General features: G+C 40.4%; 1 protein-coding gene across 9 annotated transcripts in view; it reads right to left on the reverse strand.

The window, feature by feature from the left end:
- Window positions 1–4,680: 4,680 nt before the first annotated feature.
- CNOT4 (CCR4-NOT transcription complex subunit 4) overlaps window positions 4,681–19,913 on the reverse strand; it is a 119,958-nt gene continuing 104,725 nt past the window's right edge. For 6 of the 9 annotated variants that reach the window (XM_006261158.4, XM_014595260.3, XM_014595269.3 and 3 more), the window contains 2 exons: window positions 6,820–7,032; window positions 4,681–6,065 (listed from right to left, as the gene is read on the reverse strand). In XM_006261158.4, coding sequence (XP_006261220.1) covers window positions 5,764–6,065; window positions 6,820–7,032 — 515 coding nt within the window. In that variant the 3' untranslated portion in view covers window positions 4,681–5,763. The remainder of the gene's footprint in view (window positions 6,066–6,819; window positions 7,033–19,913) is intronic. The other 3 variants (XM_014595281.3, XM_014595285.3, XM_006261161.4) reach the window with 1 other exon arrangement.

A 19,913-nucleotide genomic window follows, 5' to 3' on the forward strand; every position in this document is an offset into this window, starting at 1 on the left:
ATATGAAGGACAAAGCAAGCCTGAAAGGTTTGGGTTTTATTCCCTTTCTTTTTCTATTTCTAAGATGGGGCAGCAAGGGGGGGGGGGGGGCAGGCAAAGAAGGAAAGGAGGAATGGGGGGGGGAAGGGACTTTTTTGTCTTTCCTTTCATGCCACAAAGCAGTGTAAAGAGCAGAAATCCAGTTTAAAACCATCCTTTGTAAACATTTTTTTTTTTTTTTTATGGGGGGGAAAAAAAGGTTTGGCAACTGTAATGAGTGTTTATCAGCAACTGCAGTGAAAGTAAAATAAATAATCTTCTAAAATTTTATTGAGACAGTGGCAGTAACTAATAGAAGTGGGCTGGTCTGGCTGCTCTCTCAAAAGAAAATTCCTCTATCCCTAGGGAGATAGTTCAGTGCTGAACCATCTTGTTCCATCAGTACTAAAAGCCATTACATGGGAAAAGAATCAAAGCTTCAGCAAATTACTGAACCTCATGCGTTTCTTGAAGCTTTTGAAACTGTCCAGGCTCTCTGGCAAAGAACATGGCATTGTTTTCAAGAAGCCGCCACTACTGAAATGATCCCTAGAAGGTATAATTTTAGTGGAATGTTGTTCCATCAAAAGGTATTATAAGATATTCAGACACTGCGCATACAATATTAAATAAAAGCATAACATTTATTTGAAATGGATTTCACGGATGAGAAATCAACACAGCTTCTGCTGAAGAGCAGCATTGTGTGCGCCTGGTTCAGCTAGATGAGAATTAGATGTGGACAAAAGAAAAAAAAAAACCGTGGAAAGGGATGGGATTTTTCACACGAATTCCTTAATTTCTTCCTGATTTTGTTGGGTCAAACTTAGAAAATGTAAATAAAAAAATATCATATGGTCTAATGCGTACACCTACCTCCCTCACTAATGGCTTTTAAATGCAGATATGCTTTTGGGATATGCTCAGAGGATGTTCAGTGCCTTGGCTTTACATACAGCCAGTTAGGGGGGAAAAAAAACAGAATTGCTGCCTTGAAAGTAATTCAGAAGCTGACATGTCTTCCAACAAAACTGGGGGACAAACAAATGACATTTTGCCCCAAAAAAGTACTCCAAGTAAAAATTATTTAAAATTGTTGATTCAGACCCATCAGAACAAAAATGTTGTATTTGGCACTGAAATTAATTTTCATTTGTTTGCTTGTTATTCCTGAACAGGATGTAGCTAAGTAACTTCCTAGAAACATGCCAGTCATGTTTCACACCCACTTTTCATCTGCCAAAAAGAATCCAGGTTGCAAGAGGGAAGGGCAAGAGGGAATCCAGGTTGCAAGAGGGAAGGATAAACCTGGGTTTCTCTCATTTGCAGAAAAATCAAGTTTGCTACTGCTCTTCAATTATGACCTGCAGTAATTCCTATTACTTTAAGTTTTAGTTTACTTTTCCCTCCTTCTACATACACTTATTGCCAACACTTCTCAACTCTTGGCTGCAGCATTTAATACTATTCCAGTCCTAAGACTTCTCTCAGGACATGTAGCTAATCATGCTATGTGTACGGTGTTTTTATTCAGTGGATAAATGCATATTAGAGGCTAGCACAAAACAAAGACTAAACTCACCTGTGATTTAGTATCCCAAGGCAAGAAGCAAGTACAATAACTCCAGTCACCTTTCATTTTGTTTTTATGTTCACATTTCACATCTAGTTTCCAAAAATTCTGTCCCTTCACCAGAAAGGTAATAATTGGCATTAGTCTGTAGAGGAAATATGTTAAAGAAAGCTGAACAGAAACATGGCAAGCTCTCAGCATTTTAGTCACTAGTTCTGTAGCATTTGATATGTTTAATGTCTCCACTCCTAGAGCCATCTGATTAAATGAGAACCATGACTTTCACTGAGAAAGGAAGGCCCACCATTTCTACCCCGTATGGTAGCAAAAAATTGAAAACACAAATATTAAGGTCTCAAACCCTAGGAGGCAAATAATCCAATTAAAAACCCTCGTAACACAAGCCACTCATGTATTGGAATATCTGAGGCTAGCAATACTATTACAGATTGTAGAACTCGGCATTTATAGTGGCAGACACTTGTGCATTTGCCAAGATCTACCTAGGCCAGGGGTAGGCAGCTTTTCACTAAGAGCGGACCAAATTAACACAGCCCAGTTCCAAAGCAAACCGGGTGTTGTTGGATAGCAGTAGCACATCCTCATGTAAAACTTACTAATAACGGTGGGATATATGAACTTCCGCACTTGGTGGACAGGTTAAAATATCTTTGTAGGCTCAATCTGGCCTGTGGGTTATCAATTGCCAATCCCTGACAGAGAATGGATTCTCTCTCAGTACTTCACCCAGTGTGGGAGTGCTAAGGATTATTCTATTTCGCCATTTTTCTAGAAACCTTATAATGACCTGCAATACTGAGAAAGACCATTAACTATTGAACTCATTTGATATATGTCTAGAATCTTCTGTCTCAGAGACAGCATTGATAAAATCAGAAATCTTTGATTGAAGACAATTTCATTACCAAGTAGACCCATACCAAAAATACTTGTACTGTTTCTATAGATGTAACTGATCCAATTCCTCCCCCAAATTTAATTTGGTACAAGGACGCATCCCACCACATTTGTTGTTGATCAAAGGTCATTCGGTGACTGGCCATGCATTTTCCTTTCCTGGAGGAAAACAAAATCTGCACATGTGCACATATACAGATTAAAAAAAAACTACTAGAGATATTACAAGCAGCAAGCATTGAAAAAGAGCAACAAAAACCTTGCACAGATACATGGCCAGAGCATGAGAAGCCTGCACTGATAACAATGGTCTCATATAAAAACTTTAGATGCAATATACCTGAAAAGCAAAACCTGGATTTATCCCCCATTATGAAGCAAAGCTCCACACAACAGGCAAGGTAAGTAAGACAGCAAGCATCACAAGCCCATCTGATATGTTGCCAGTCAATTTGCAGCACCATCATGCTCTGATGAACCTAGATTTATCTGAGAAAGGCAGTTACCCATAACCTAACACTGTCAGACTGGATGTAGTCACATCTCAGTGTTATAATACTCAAAGTTACCAGTTCGGGATTGTGCCTCTAGGGTCAAGTAGAAGGGAAAGATCGTGGAAGAAAATAATACAACTGCTGGTATGAATTTTTTTTTTTTTTTTTTTTTTTTTTTTTTTTTTTTTTAAAGGTTACACTTCAAAGCCCGCATGGAACCAGACATGAGAATAAGGTATACAGCTGCTTTACTGTTAAGTGCCCCAAACTGCCAATGGGACTGAAACCAAATATATAGTGGTTCAGCTCTATAAATTGCTGTTAAATAGCATCAACTGATTGCAGCTGCCTTAAGGGGATTATAAACCCCTATAAATAACTTTCATAGACTGCTACAAATTTTGCTAACGATAGATATAGATATTTTCCATGAGGAAAACAACCCCAACCTTCTCTGCCATCTCTAGAGGAGGATTAAAGTCAACATGGTTTCTGTTTAGTTTTCTTCAGCTGTCTGTATGCTTACCAAACAGATAATGGATTGCTATGTTACAGCAGGGGGCGCTCACACATTGGTTTTACTGCACAATACAAGCTTTAATTTTTTTTAAATCAGTTTTATCAAGAGGACATTCAACAATTGACACTTCTAAGGCAAGTTGTGTGCGCGAGGTGGTAGTGGCAAGGACTGGCACAAAGTTTGAAAGCATTCTTCTGAGTAACTGGAGCACAGGACTTAATTTTAATTACAATATGTGTCTAGAACCAGTACATTCAGTTCCACTAGCAAGGCCTTGGTAAGTAAATAAAGGCTTCCTGGAAAAAAGTCACTCTAGACAAACTGAACTAAACAGCACAGCAGGTATGAAAGAAGAGGGGGACCAGGGAACTGCTCACAAGTTACTACTGCTCAAGAAGTTGCCAGCTTTGCAGCTAGACTGTGAACAAGGTCATCCATTAGAATGTAAAGTGGAGATTTTTTTAAAAAAATTAAGGGGCTATTTTGCCCCCCCGCCATCAACTATTTGATCATGTTTTGAAAGCTTCAACCCCTTACTCCAAAGAGCTCGCTAGTTTTAAATATCAGGATTGGCTTTGCTCATAACTAGTTGAGGTCTCATATGCTGTGGGCTCTTGGCACACCTACACTGAAGGGGAGGCGTCTTCAGTCTTTAGACAAAGATGTTTTGCTGGACATTGGGAAACAAAGATTAAGTGGTAACTAGAACTCCCTGCCCTTTGAGTGGCTGAGCCTTCAGTCCCATATATTAAGAGCCATTCTACTACTATTGTTGTTCAGAGACCCAGAGCAGACTAGTCTCCATTAAAACAAACAAAAGGCTTTCCAAATTCTTTATAACAAAGGCAAAGAAATGAAGCCGTGGCAGATCACCTCTTAAATATCTATACCATTATGCGGGGTGCCATGATATCAGAACCCTACTTTTTCCCATACGCTTTCAGTTATCCTTGCATTCCTCCTCTCCACGTTCTGAGACAAGAGGTTCAACGAGATGGAGTATTTTGGACCTCCATGAAACAGTATCATTAATGTGACAAATAGGTTCATGCTGAATGGGTGTGAACATACTAGGACAGATGGATTTTCAAGTTATACCATCACAAATCCCAGGCAGTTTAAAAAAAAAAAACAGAACAAGAAAAATGAAAACGAAGTCACTGTCAAGTTTTCTGTTTTATTTAAGATTTTTAGTTTTAATTCTGAAGAAAGAGGTACATTTCCTTGTTTTTAGTTTTAGCGTCAGGTTATAACCATGTTTATTTATCTGTTTCTTTTTCCTGTCTTTTCAATACTGCACAAACGTCCAGAAACTACAGGGTTAAGTAAAAGCTGCAGGCAAAGGAGGTCAAAGGTTGTGCTCCTGATGGTGATCATGTGGCCCCAATGCAGTGCTATCCCAGAGTGCCCTAATCAGGTGAATTTAAAAAAAAAGAAAGAGAGACTGACAGAGGAGACAGAAAGACTGAAGTAAATATCACTCGTGTTTCAGCTGCTTATAATTATATTATGTATACACTAGGTATTAAATCTGTGAATACTTTTAAAACATTAAAGTTTACTTTAAATCTAAAGCCAAAATTTAAAAAGAAATCTTATTTTTCCCCTCTTTAAACCACTCTTTAGCAACATGCCAGTTACTTCTACAAGTTTTGTCCTTCAACACACTTCATGTCAAACCTTTTACTGACTGATACAATAAAGTCCCCCTTTCCAACAAAAAAAAAAAAAAAAAATACATAGCAATTTCCCTGTGTAGTGACACACTGTATGCAAAATAAATGCTAGGCCTCTGCTTGCCCCACATGTTCAGTAATTTCATTTAAATTAAATAACTTGCTTTATGTTTCTGCAATTGATTCTGCATTTTGCATTACATTTTTCCCCTACTGTAGATTGACATTTCCACTAGGCAGAAATACTCATGTGCAAAAAAGACATAAGACAGTAATATTCTCTTTAAGCATTGAGACTGCGTTTTGATTTCTCTCTCTCTTTTTTCTTAGAATGTTTAAGGAAACTTTAAATCAGTGTAATTTCAAACACTGGCTCAGCAGAAACGTAACAAAAAAAAGATACGGTCATGACCCTGTGATCGCATTGCATTTGGAGGCGGGGGGGAGGTTTGATCAGGAACTGGATTCTTCAGAAAGAAAGATATGAGGGGGAGCGGCAGGTAGGTGTGGGAAGGAGTCAGGGTGGGGCAATTCCTGCATTTCTAACGTTTTTTTCCACCTTTCCTAATGACGATCCAGTGCTGAGCTCTGTAGTAGATCTGTGGGGGCTTTACTGGGGGGTCTGAAGGCTGTCTGAAAGCCTGGAGGGGGGGAATGAAAACTGGTGGGGTTTGAAGGAGGAGAGTAGGGATTCCAACTGGCTCTGTGAAGAGGGATCTGTGTACTGAAGGGGTTACTGTGGTGCGTCTGTGATGGGGCTGCACTGGGGCCGTCCATCTCTGTGAGCGCCTGAAGAGATTTTAGCCAATGGGGTGGATTGTCATCTTGAAGAGTGTCTAAACTGTTTCCTGTGGAGGCTGGGATACCTATGAAAAGAAGAAAAAAATGGGAAACAGGCAAATCAGATCAAAAGCAACAGGCTGAGTATAAAGGAAGTCATTTAACCTACGGCAGTGGTGAAAAAGTTTAGTTCGCACAAAAAAGTATTTTATACAGTTTATACACACGTATTTCACTTCTCCCACAAAACATTTAAACTCTTATTCAGCATTTCTCTCCTAAGAGCATTTTTCTTCGTTAAGTACAGGTTCTCTTATACATTTGCCAAGCCACCTAATCACAAGGATTGAGTCCCTGCTTTTGTTCAACTTCAGCAAACCCAGCTCTGCCAGCACACTGCATGCTTGCTGTTCTCCCTTCTTGAATCATGCTTCCCACTCTCTAAACCGGGATGTGCAAACAGACAGCCTTATAAGAGAGAGCTTTATAAACAAGTGGAGTATGTCCCTTTTTAAATAAAATACATACATAAAAACAGTTAATGCCTTCAGCACCTCAGGAGCAGCAGTGCACATACCAGACATACCATCTAGCAGAGGGGATACCTACATGGCCCTACGGAAATGCATTGAGCACCCTGACTGCTTGTAAAGGTCCTGGGCATGCACTGGAAAGGGCTATGTGATGGTTTATTATACCTATTTGTTCCACAGGAATTCCTGACCCCGTGGATGTTTTGTGGATGGAAGCTGGAATAGACCACCGCATACTGTACTGTAGTTTGTGCCAAATACCCACTTGATGGTTGCCAGTGGAGCTGAAGGAGTGAGAAACGGTTACCTGTGATGATTGCGGGGTCCATCCAGCTGCCAGGGTTGTCCCAATTCAGGCTGTCGGTGGTGGCAGTGTTGGACGTTGGTACACTGTGGTTGGCGTTGGAGGGGGAAGAAGCATTGGGCAGTCCACCAAAGTTGATGTTAATGTTCGGTAGAAGTGCCCTTAGCCCGTCCTGCCATTCCTTCATATTTAAACTCTCTACAGAACTGCTGTTGTCTGGGAGATTTACCAACAAAAAAAATGAAAGATAAAAAAATAAAAAGCTGAAGTTAGAAACAGATGTCCTCCTTTGGTAGGGAAGGGGATTGTTTACTATTAAGCATTTTAATAGTTTCCCTATCCAAAAAAAATGAGGGTAGCTGTTTAATCAGGGGCTCGCATGTTTGTTTTACATTGTATGCGAGAGTGTGGGCTAAAGATTTCACTTCTCCACCATTTGCATTTCACCATTTGCTCAATTTAGAGAACCAATTAGTTATAAACATTGCAGTTCTCCTTCAGGACTAGTGGGAGAAGACTCACTAGATCCTTTAGCAAGAGACCCTTGTACAAGTCCAAGCTACCAGGTTCATCTGTTTTAACAATCGTCAAAATCTACAGGTGACCAAATTGTCTTTGGAATATATTAAACTGAAAAGTGAGGTGAGGCTCTGCCATAGAAGCCCAACTTTTATAATTAAAAAAAAATTGCAAAAGGGTTTCACTGGGGTGCAGCTCACTCATTCACAGCACTACAGATGCTTTTCAGAAGGAAAAGGCCGTAACGTACTAACAAAGGTAGAAAGAATATATTTTCCTCCTGCAGCCAGAAGGTAAGAGGAAATTCCTAAAAGACCTTTCAGAATAACTCCCAGCAGAGCAATCAACTCTTACTGAAGCAAGACATCAAACTGTTAAGGCTAAACTAGTTAGCTCTGACAGTGTCAGCACATATTTCCAAAGAAAGATAAACAGGATACACTTGCTATAGAGGATTACATTTAAATGATTCCTGGAACACTTCTACAGAAACAGCAAGGGTTAAGATCATGCCAACCAGAACAGACTTTAGTTTATACCATAAATCTGTTCTGGGTATCCCAAAGCACTTCACAAGAAGCCAAATACTGGCAGCTCAGTGATTGTCAGCATTCAAAAAGCAACATTTACCAATAAGTTTGTCAGCTAAGAACCTGTTTCCTATTTAACAAGGAATAATGTCCAAACACGTGCGCACATATGCATGTGTGAACAGGAAATAATGGCCACAAATGCATATGCTTGGGTGCATGTGTAGAAGAAAGATTCTATGACCCTCTTGATATATATATATTAACATACATTTAATATAAATTCTGTGACCCTCTATTTTATAGATATATCTATTTATAATCTATATCTACAGACAAACACATACACACTTTTTATGTGTATATACCATATTCACTTGAATACAAGATGCCCCCCTTGTCTTTATTTGCATACAAAGAAACCACATTAAATACTCTGTCCATCATTAAACTGCTGCAAAAAGCAGCAAGTGCTCCGTAATGGAAACTATTTATGAAACTGATTAAATGCAGGCAACACTCAGCATAACTATGAAGTACATAGCCCATATTGGGCAAAGATACTGATGGGAACCTACTGCAAGAACAGGTTAGTATAGCCCATCTGAATAAGGTATTTGGTAGTGCCATTGTGCCAGTCCCCCTCAGTGTCGACTCTTTTGAAGTCATGGTGAGCCATTACACTGAATACATTTCGGCTTCCTCTTCACTTCGACAGCTAAGCTGTGCTTTTCTTATTTCCAATGATGCTCATTTCTTCACCAGCCTTAAATGTCTGGCAAACATCGCAAAACAGGGTCCCAAACAGAATCCCTGTCACCCCCTCTCTTAGCCTGTCGAATATGATTAGCGTTACTTTGACCTCCGTGAGGTAAAGCCAAACCAAGCGGGCCTATGCCTCATCTAAATATACATTTTTTGGAGGATCCCAGGACTCATGACAAGGTTCCAGTGATGTGGGGGGCTAATTAGCATGCAGATCCTTTGTGGGGGGAGGGGAAGGGAGGGGTATCTGGAATATATACACATACTGAGCAGTGCTGAGCTACAGGGTCACCATGGCTTGAAATGCTGTCCCACTATGCTGGGGCCCAGCCCAACAAAGTATATGGTAAATCATAAGCTTTTTTGGTTTCGGACCAATATCATGCATGGTCTATACTATATACAACTCAGCATCTTGTGGGCTAAGGTCAAGGTCTGTTGCCCAGACTGAGATGGATTTGAATGGCATTGTGTAGTGGAGGGTAAACCCCTGTCCAATGCACTGTGGACAGAACACCCTACCAGCCATGTAATTAGCTTCCCAGTGGACAGCTTCCAGTGGGAGAACTGCAGCTACACACCTACTTTATGGAAATGGGGGACTCCTCCTTAACTTGCTCCTGTGGCCATTGGCTAAGGTCAAGTGAGACTTAGGGGCATCCAAACCCCAAGCCTCCAGGCTTGGGCCTGCATGTAGGATGCCCACCAATGGATTTGGGTATATGTGAAGGCCCAGGCTAAAAAGTCTGGGGTGGAGGATACTTGCCAGCTGTATTGCCACATGCGTGTCTGAATGACTGAATTTTGCTCCATCAAAAGGATTCAGAACTGATTTGGCTAATTTGACCTGGAATATGAAAAATTAAAAAAAATATATATACAAGTAGATACAAAAGTGCTGCTTAAAAGTGTGTTTATGGCGTAGCTGTATTAAAACCTGCAGCAGCTTGAAAAAATGTAAAATGCATCAATTCTGGATTAACTAAATCTATGGATAGCCATGGTAATCTGTCTATATGCAAATTACTACAGGCATGTTTATTTCAAAGTGTTTTCAGATTTGCTGCTTGCTTCCCTGTGCTCAAGGAGAGCAGGATCTGACAGTTAGGTTGGGGGGGGGGGGGGAGGAAGTTGGGGAGGTAGAGGGCAAGGGGGCTACCTGACCCCCCAGATTTATTTTCCCTTCTACAGCAGTGGGAAGGGAACAAATTTAAGGCAAACCTCCAAAACTTAGTTTCCATACCTGGGAAATGATAACCAATGTATAAGTTTTCCATAAGTAGGCTCTAATTATTGGGGGAGGGGTCATCATATATTGAGGGTTGTGCTATATTCAAGTAAATATGCTGTGAGCATCCATCCATCCATCCAGTTTGCACATACATGCACACCTGCAATTTAAACGAGGGTCACGGAATCTCTTCTCTTTTGGACAGCCAGAGCCAGCCTAAAAAAGATATTTGATGCCACCTCTGAAGAGCAGCATTGAAAATTCAAGTGAAATACTTGCAGGGCACTACCATACCATCAGTCCTGGATGAAATAAAGCACTAGTGAGAAGCTTCAACTACAATCAATTGCACAATGTAGTAGTACCTAATGTGCAGTTACTCAGCAAGCTGAAGAACAGAAAAGGCATGTTCACCTCCAACCATTCTTTAGTGTCTGGATCACTGTGAAATGTTTACATTTGTTACTCTGCCCTGTTACAACAGCACCTTTTTTCTCTCCATAGCAAAAGTTCTCAAAACCAAGTTCCACATACATTTCCACATACTTCTGTACAGCTACTCTTCGCTTAACACTGTAGTTACATTCTTAAAAAATGAAACGATGTTAAGCGAATCCAATTATGTCACAGTAGTTACCTACTAGCAGGTGGCGGCCAAACAACATTATAACCGAACATTGTGCAACTTTAAACAAGCATGTCCTCTAATAGATCAGCGATGTAATAACCAAGCAACGTTAACCTGGATGACGTTAAGTGAGGAGTACCTGTACGTATGTTTCACACTTCCGCGTACACTTTTGTATGGATGAGTGACAAAAGACTGCATAATCGCTATTTGCAAATCTGTGAGCCAAACCTGAAGCCATACCAGTAACACAAACGGTAACACAAATTACTGGATTCAACCACTATATCGAATGCAACAGAACAACAGGGTTTTTCTGACCTTATGGGAGTCAAAAAAGGGTCACAGCCTTTTCAAGTAATCACTATACGCACATACATCACAACCATGTATAGTACCATTTTACTAAAATATTGTATGGAGCACCTGGACACAAAGGCATCAAAGCAAAAACCACAATCTTTGACCCACAGGGTAGGAGGGGCTACAATCAAATGATGGGCCAGGAACGGTCAAACTTCCTATTTAAATTAAAATCCTAATGTGGCTGAGAGCCTCAAATTTTCAAGATGCGTGCCCCAAAGTCAGCAAACTGTGCATAGTATCTCAACTCAAATAATTTGCCATTAAAAGGTTTCTTAGAATAACAAATAGTAAAGAAAATAGAAAAAAAGTGAACAGAGAGGAAAAAAACTACTATTATTTAACTACTTCTCTTTCTTCTTTGTTGAATTTTAAGCCTTGCAATTATCTGATGTTACCATGGCATACTGAGGCAAGAGTTACTCCTGCTTCACAAGTTAGCAGGTAATGCACTCCCAGGAGTAAGGAAGCAATACCAGCTCTCAAGTCTTAGCTAGTGAGCAATGGCAAGAAACAGATGGGTCAATGAATCAAACAGCAGAAGTTAATCTCAAAGCCTGTTTAAGATTTGAACCACTTTGTCCTTAAGTGCTACAGCAAAAATGGACAAGATCGTTTCTCTGAAAGGAATAGCAGCGTTTTATGACAAACTTAAGTGCACCTTGGTTTCAACTCTAACTCACAGGAATGTGAAACAGCCATTGAACACTCTGACCTCAATCTTACTATGTTTAGCAGCAAAGTGACTAGGTGTATGCTAGAAGAAGGGAACTGGCAAGTTTTTACCAATCTGTCCCTTAGCATAAAACGGTAAGGCATACAACCTGCTCTTACTGATGTGTGCTTTCATCACTGCCACTCTAAATCAAATCTAGCCATGCTCTCTCAAATCGGATTCTATTCCCTGTAATGCTAACCCACAATTAAGGGTTTTGAAAGACCTGATATATATTTCAAACTTTCTGCTCAGCCAACAGATGGGAAAACCAAGTTATAAGTTTTCTCAAAATTACCTGCAGTCAAAGTTAAATGTCATTTGAGGGGGCCCTGGCCACATGTCTAATTGCAAAGGCAGGTCCACTGAGAACTAACAGTTTCCTGGTTCTTATCAGTCGCTGTGCATGGCAGCCAGCTTCCACAGGGCAATAGCTACTCTTCTTTTTCCGTAGTGACTGGAGCACTCATTCAGATGGTCTGGTTCTGGCAACAATGGTATAGAACTCCTTTTTTCCCCCCCGCTTAGTTCTGTAGTTAATTACACATCCAGTATCTCTTAACAGCTTTCATACCAATCTGTAATCATGTTTGCTCTTTAGGAATCAAAAATAAATTTTGAGAACTTAATTTTCTGTAGGTCTGGGAACTTTTTGACTATGGTGAGCGAACAGAGCCTCTTGCATGTGGATTACACTAACCTATTTTTATTTGGACTTATTTTTATTCTGGCAGTCTTTCCTGCCCAGAGCAAGGGGGCTGGACCCAACATCTTCCAGCCCTAAGCTTCTGTGAACCTTGTGGTCAAGTCAGCTATCTGTACAAAAAGATTTGGCTCACCAACTGGGTGAATGATATGACGAGAGATTCTGTATGGTACCGACTTCTCCCTGCCACCTTCATGAGCCTACTATGTCAGCACAAACAAATTCAGGGCAGCTGGATCTCTTCAGTCAGCACCATATAATTGTGAAAGACAAGATGCTCTCCAATGACTAAGTAAGGGCTGAGCACACTGTCTCTACAAAAACCTGTCAACATGGGATATGCAGGATGATCTTATGCCCAGATGCTATTAATTCCCTACTTTAATCATCATGGTAGCAACTAGACTCACTATGGTATATCAATTGCTGTGTGACAAACACCTTCACTTAGAAGAGAAACTGACATCAGTTTGGACAGTGTAACAGCAGTTAAAAAAGGAAACAAAATGTCAGGATGCATAAGGAACAGGGTAAAAGATAGCAAAGACATCTTAATAACATACCACATAATCTATGATGCAGCCTAAAAAATACTGTGTAGAGTTCTGGTCAACTGCTCTATTGCAAATTCAAAAAAGGCATACTGGAGACTAAACAGAAGTCTAAAGAGATACCACACAGGTGATGTACAAGATTTCCTATACAAGGAGATATGGAAAAAAATAGGACTGCTAGGACAAAGTACAAATTAATGTAGTATAAAAAAGGAAAAAACTGGAACAATTCTTTTTTAGTCTCTTCAGTATAAGAGTACAATTGAAATAGATTTTTTTTAAAATAAGTAACTTTCTTAACTCAGCATAATTAATCTGTGGCAATAAACTCCACAAGGTATCACTGAAATCAAAACCTTAAAGGCTGCAAAGATTAGACACTGCTCTGGGTAAAGCACGGTTGCAAGAAACCTTTTTTGCCTTTTGTTGTTGGCTTTTTTTGTAAGGATACAAAATAATCTTATGCCCAGCACAGAAGTCAACCTACACTAACAAGTTTAGGAAGGAAGCAAGCAAGGCAGGCCTTCGCAGCTAACCTGGTTTGAGGGATTAGAGTACAAAGGCAGGCTACAGACATCGCACTGCCCTATAAACACCATTTCGCCAGTGTGCAAGTTCTGCTATTGGGGATTAGGCAATTCAGGTGCCTGCAACAGGCTCCTAGTTCAGCTGACTGAGGTACAGAGGTCAACAGAAAAGCTAAGTGAAATGGAAGAGGACCTGTTATCACTCCATTCCTCCAAATGGAAAAGCAAGTAACATGGTTTTGGTATGGCCAGGTACAGAGTGGATGGGTTCAATACTTGCAATAAAGTGTTCTTTAGACTTGAGAATGAGACCAGGTAACAGGTGAAACATCTGCTGCCTTTCCCCTTTCCAAGTACAACCAGGGAAACCTGTTATAAATTAAGCAATTAAATCGCAGCTACTTAGCCAAACTTCCAAATATCTATGCCTTCTCCTGATCCCTGTACTTCAGAAGCTCCTCTACAAGCAGGTTAATTCATAGTTCTCTGACCATGGGTTTCTTCACATTTTCTTCTTCAGCTTTAATTAGAAGACACCTGGCTAAACTGATAAAGTACCACAAAACCCTTCTTCATTGCTCTTACTTCTAATTCCAATAGTTAAACCAGAGTGCCTGTGCTGAAGCCTGGCAAAGCTATAAAGCAAATAACAGGATTCAATTAAGGGTAAGTAGGGGAGGGTCCATCTAAAACTAGGGTCTGGCAAACTTTTTCAAGCTTGAAGCCAGAACAACTTGGCTCCAGTCTGGCATGGGCTGGGTGGCCTCCAACAGCAAACTAGTGCATGTGTGCACGTGGGGGGGGGGGAGGGGAGGAAGGGCTTTCCCTACACCCTGCCAGAGTCATGCTGCACCCATGCCGCAGAGAGCTATGCCCATACCGCCACTGCTTCTCCCAGTCCCCAGCTATGGTGTGAGTACAATTTCCAGCCAGAAGGGAGCCGTATACTGAGACCAGGTGAGGAGGAGTGGCAGTAGTACGGAAACAGCTTCCAAGCTCTCTGGCCCCAACACAGTTCCTTTCTGGCTGAAAGCTGTGCCCGTGCCACTGCAGCATCTCCCACTCCCCGGCACAATGTAAGCACAGCCTCCATTCAAAAGGGAGCAGCACCAGGGCCAGGGAGCTGGAAATAGCTCCATGCTGCTGCTTTTCCCTGCCCTGTCCCCGCACAACTTCCCTCTGGCTGGAAGCTGTGCTCACACCACAGCCAGGCAGGAAGAGGAGAGAGGATGGTGGCGGTGGAGAGAAGGGGCAACAGCACGGGCACAGTTTCCAGCTCCCTGGCCCCACTGCAGCTCTAGCCATGCTGCAGCCTTGGGGACAGGGGGCAGGCAGCACAGAAAGAAGTGGTAGAGCGCGGGCACAGCTTCCAGCCAATTGGCCCTAGCTCAGGTCCTCACTGCTCAGCCCCAGCACTGGCTTGGGCACAGGCAACGCCTTGTGGTTCAGCAGGCCTGACCCAATGGCTCCACAGGTCATATGTTGCCAACCTTTGATCTACCCCTGCCAACATTACCCACACCACCTCTAACAAGTAGCACGTTGAAATCTTACGAGATGTGGTTATGCAAAAAGATCCCACTGGTACTATTTTTCTCCTTCAGTTTATGAAGCCAAATTTTAATCAAAGATTCCCCATAAGACTGGAATAATATTAAAAAAGAGCAAGCTACAAACAATTTTAAACTGTGATAAAGCAAAGAGAAAGCATTTTCCTACCATACTCTACCAAGTGGACTTAGAATAGAGGAAGAGAAGTCTTAGCTGGAATATTTTTAGGAGGCTTTTTTGAATATTTGTTTCAGTTTGTCAACATTAAAACTAGTAAGGTAAAGGCAAAGTTGACAAAACCCTCCTCATCCCCATACCAGGGTTCTTCTCCTAGCCTCTTTCAGCAGTTTATGCAGAACTCCCACAGGAGCTCAAGTGCCCAAATCTGCTGATTACATTATAATCTCCTGAAAGTTTTATATTCCAGTTTGAAGATAAAACAGGTTTGATAGACCTTTATTCTCAGGGCAATGAAACAGAATAATCTGACAAAGACCTCCCTCTCACTTTAAAAAATACCCTTACTAAAAGCAGACATTTAAGTCCTAAAAGTTTGTTCCCTCCCTAGATTCATAATCCCCATTGATTAATTAAAGTATGCTCATGCCCTCACAGAGATTAGGAAACTTCACAGTATACTATTAGATTGAACTTGTTCTGCTTTTTAAAACATTTTTATTTATTTATTTAAGTGTAGAGATTTGAATATTTTTATCTAAAGAACCTCAAAACCTGCCCTGGCTACAATGAACAAGTTAGGAAAATATAGGGACTAAGATAAAGTTTCAACTTTCACAACAATTTAAGCATATTAATCAATTTTACACGAACTAAAACAGGGTTAAGTAGCAGGTGTGAACAAATCAAATAGTAAACTTCTGGCGATTAATGACACACGAGCCTTGGTGTGTGTAGAAAACTGAGCCGCAAGTTTCTAATGATAAGGTTTCTCCATCTCAAAAACTGCTGTCATGCTGACACTTTTGTGGACAGTTATGACAGATAATGGAAATCAAAGTATCCACATACTTGGTGATTAACCCTCTCAAACCAGGGAGAATACTGTCTCCATAAAAGACAAGGATGTCTTAGTTTAGGCAAACTAAACTCGCTGGAATCCAGAAGAAAATTAGGTCGGGGAAATACCTATAGGAAGTCAGTTCTGTGAAAGAGGTTTTCAGAGCTTTTCTGTTCAAATAAACTAGCTTAATGTAGACTTTAGGGAACATTATCTGTGGGGTACCTCCAACCTTGAGTGGCTTTAGATGAAGATTTGAAGCTTCAAGGATATAACAGCATCATGCATCTTTTTAAATGACTGAATTTCAATTTATTTAGACAGTGGACAAGATTACTGGAAGGAAAATCCTCCAAGCCTAGACCTTAGGGACTCCAAGGAACCTTAACCTCTTCAGCCTCTCCGAGAGAAGGCCGAGAGGGGACCTTGTGGCGGCATACAAATTCATAAGGGGAGAGCAACATGAAGTAGGTGACAATCTGTTTACCAGGGCACCCCCTGGAACAACAAGGAACAATGGCCATAAGCTACTGGAAAGATTTAGACTGGACATTAGAAAAAAGTTCTTCATGGTCAGGGTTGCCATGATCTGGAATGGGCTTCCAAGGGAGGTGGTGCTCACCCCACCCTTGGGTCTTCAAGAGGAGACTAGACAGGCACCTGGCTGGGTTCACATGACCCCAGGTTTGGTGACCCTTTTCTTGCCTGCCAGGGGCAAGGGGTCGGACTAGATGGCCCATTGATGTCCCTTCTGACCCTAGAATCTATGCATATCAAAACAGTCAACATGTAGACCTAACTTCATTTTTTGCCATAACAAACTCAAGTAAATCTAATAGTAAACATTTATGTCAAAAGATTAAATTCTAAAATATTCAAGACAGATGCAATTCTTTGCCTTTCTAAACTCAAGTTCTGTATCTTAAGATACTGCAAGTAACAGAATTGGATGCTGATCTGTAACCAGAGATAGCATGGTCTTGTGGCATCCCTATTCTGAAGTTCTTACATAATGAATAATCTGAGACTATACTTCTCTCTAAATTAAACTGTTTTCTAATTTTTAGAACTGTAATACTTAATATAATTATTTGACTGATTATGGAGAAATAAATGGTACTTTTATTATTTTTATACGAGTAGGTTTGACCCTTACAGCTTCCTACACTCCAATTCCACACGGATGTAACTTTTCCAACTGAGGAATTCTAAAAAAAAAAAAAAAGAAAAAAGAAAAAAGAAAATAGATTACTATCTATTTTAGACCAAATTTCCTATCCCAAACAGATAAGTGCCTCACTTACATGACAACACACATGCTTTAATAATCAAGTCATGTGGACAGAGGAATAAGCTTTGTGCCAAACTTCTAAATACATTCTAATCCCACTAAGAGCAAACCCCTGTATATTTACATTAAGGGAATTTAAACCCAGTGGTCGTATGTAACCAAGAGTCTCACACAGCAGCCCTACAGAGCAAACTCCAAATATTCCAACACAAGTGAAATTCAGTAAAACAGATGGAGGAAAGAAAATCTATTTACTACCAATACAAAAGAACTGAGTAATCAGGGTAACAGCAAAGTAAGTGAAGACAAGAAAAGAAAGATTTATTAAACAGCTGAATAAGTCAACACTAAAATGGCCTGATTGTTTGAAGGCCTGTCAGGCCCCAGAAGTTTGCAATATCAGTCTATTTTGAAAGGATGACTAATTGCCACAAAAAGTTCAAAATACTCCAAGACAAAAGTAGGAACAAGGAACCTTGCCTGCCTAGATCCTTAGACCAACACGGCTACAACCTAAACCCCTGGAACAGATTGGAGGCATATGAAGAACATCAAGTTAAAAAACATGAACGGTCCAGGAAAAGATAAATTGGAAAGTGCTAACTGAAACAAGACAAATACCAAAAGATCATATCAAGCAGGCCAGAGTTCCTCAATTTGGTCACAACATCAAATGAGCACTTTGGAGAAATTGATCCTTCTTTGAAGTGCTGCCTTGTTCAGCCCTAGATAATCCTTTTTACTAGGTGCTGTTATTTGATGTAGATCACTGGCACTTTCTGCAAAGCATTACATAAACCAGTCCCATATCTTAAGAAGAAACAATCTATAGTCATGGGGTAAATACAAGACTATAGGAAAGAGCTAGGAATTCATCTCAGACATGGTCCCTTAATCTATGTAGAAAGAATAAATTTAAATTTGAGAAAGTTAGGCTTAGTTTGAATATGGACAAGGACTTTACAATTCAGGGAATTAAAAATATGAGGAAGGCATTGCTCAAGTTTTAACCAGGGTCAATAAAAATCAACATATTTTAAAAAAATCAGATTAAAAAAAATTAAATCAGACTTTAATTTAATTGTATATTTTGATTTAAGATGCTTTTAAAAAAAACTATATATAGTTTTAATTTATGTTAGAGCTCAAAGATATCATTATGGAACAGGGATCATAATTTCTAATTATAAGCTATTTGAGACAATATATTCACATAACCTTTTTAGAAAAGTTTTATAAACAAGTCACAATAGGCCATGGACTATATTAGGGCCCCAATCTTATGGGGTTTCCAGAGGCTCCTTTATAGATTAGTAAAGATTTAAAGAAAACCACTCTACCCAATGGGACTCAGTGCTCAGTCTAGAAGATCCCATTAAGCATCTCTGCAATGCTTAGTTTCAGTTCTCAAACTGTAGATTTGTGTCTCCAGTGATAACATCCTTGTTAACAGCAGTATATGGAGATTAGAGATAACAAACTTCATTACCTACCCAATCTGCCCTATGGTCTCTCTGCAAGTTTGTGTACATAGACTCAAGCTCTTACTTCTCTCTAAACCTGCAAAATTTCAAGAAGTTAAATGAATAACTGGTCAAGTTCACAGACAACACCAAGTTACAGGGGAACGTGGTCACAATTCAAGATAGGCTGCAGATACAGGTGGACCTAGACAGGCTGGCAAGTTGGGCGGATTAAAACCAGATGAAGTTCAACATTGAGAAGTGTAAAGTGCTCTATCTGAGGATGAATAATCCCCAACATACTTACATACTTGGCGCCAAGCTGACTAGCACCACAACTGAAAGGAACCTAGGGGTAATAATAGACCAGTGTTTCCCAACCAGTGTGCCGTGGCACAAAACTGTGCCATCAGAAATGAACAGGTGTGCCATGGAATTTTGCCATGGCAATGAGCTGCAATAGATATGAGGATGGGGAATGCCTTAACAGGTGTGCTATGGAAAATTATCAATATAAGTGCTCCCTGGGGTGGAAAAGGTCAGGAAACACTAATAGACCATAGCATAAACATGAGCCAGCAGGGCAAACAATACTCTGCCATGCGTCATCTGATGCATCTCAAACAAAACCAAGGAAGTGATTCTTCTGCTTTACTCAGCATTGGTGAGACGGCAGTTGGTGTACTGCATCCAGTTCTGGACGCTGCACTTTAACCGGATGTGGAAAAGCTTGAGAGACTCCAGAGAAGAGCCACCTGTATGATCAGACTTGCATGGCAAGCCATATGAGGAAAGGCTGAGGGACCTGGGTCTCTTCAGCCTAAAGAAACAGAAGGCTGAGAGCAGACTTGGTACCAGTTTACCATTATATCAGAGGAATATACCAAGGGCTCAGCAAACAACTGTTCACCAGGGCATCCTTGGGGAAAACCAAGAGTAATGGCAACAAAGTCCTGGAAGACTGTTTCAGGCTTAACACTGAGAAAAACTTCTTCACAGTCAGGGTGTCCAGACTGGAATAAACTCCCTCCAGAGGTGGTGCAATCACCTGCCCTGGAAATCTTTGGGAATATTTTAATGAAGTTGATATCAAACAACAAGAACACACTTTTTGTAGAAAGCAATGATTAAATAAGGCTTCCTGACCAGTGATTTTAAATCATGATTTAAAATAGATCCGATTTAAATCAAATCCACCCTGGTTTTAACTACTAAAAACTAGATTAGGTGAAAGTG

This window comes from Alligator mississippiensis, chromosome 4 (genome assembly GCF_030867095.1).
Source record: "Alligator mississippiensis isolate rAllMis1 chromosome 4, rAllMis1, whole genome shotgun sequence".
Lineage (NCBI taxonomy): Eukaryota > Metazoa > Chordata > Crocodylia > Alligatoridae > Alligator > Alligator mississippiensis.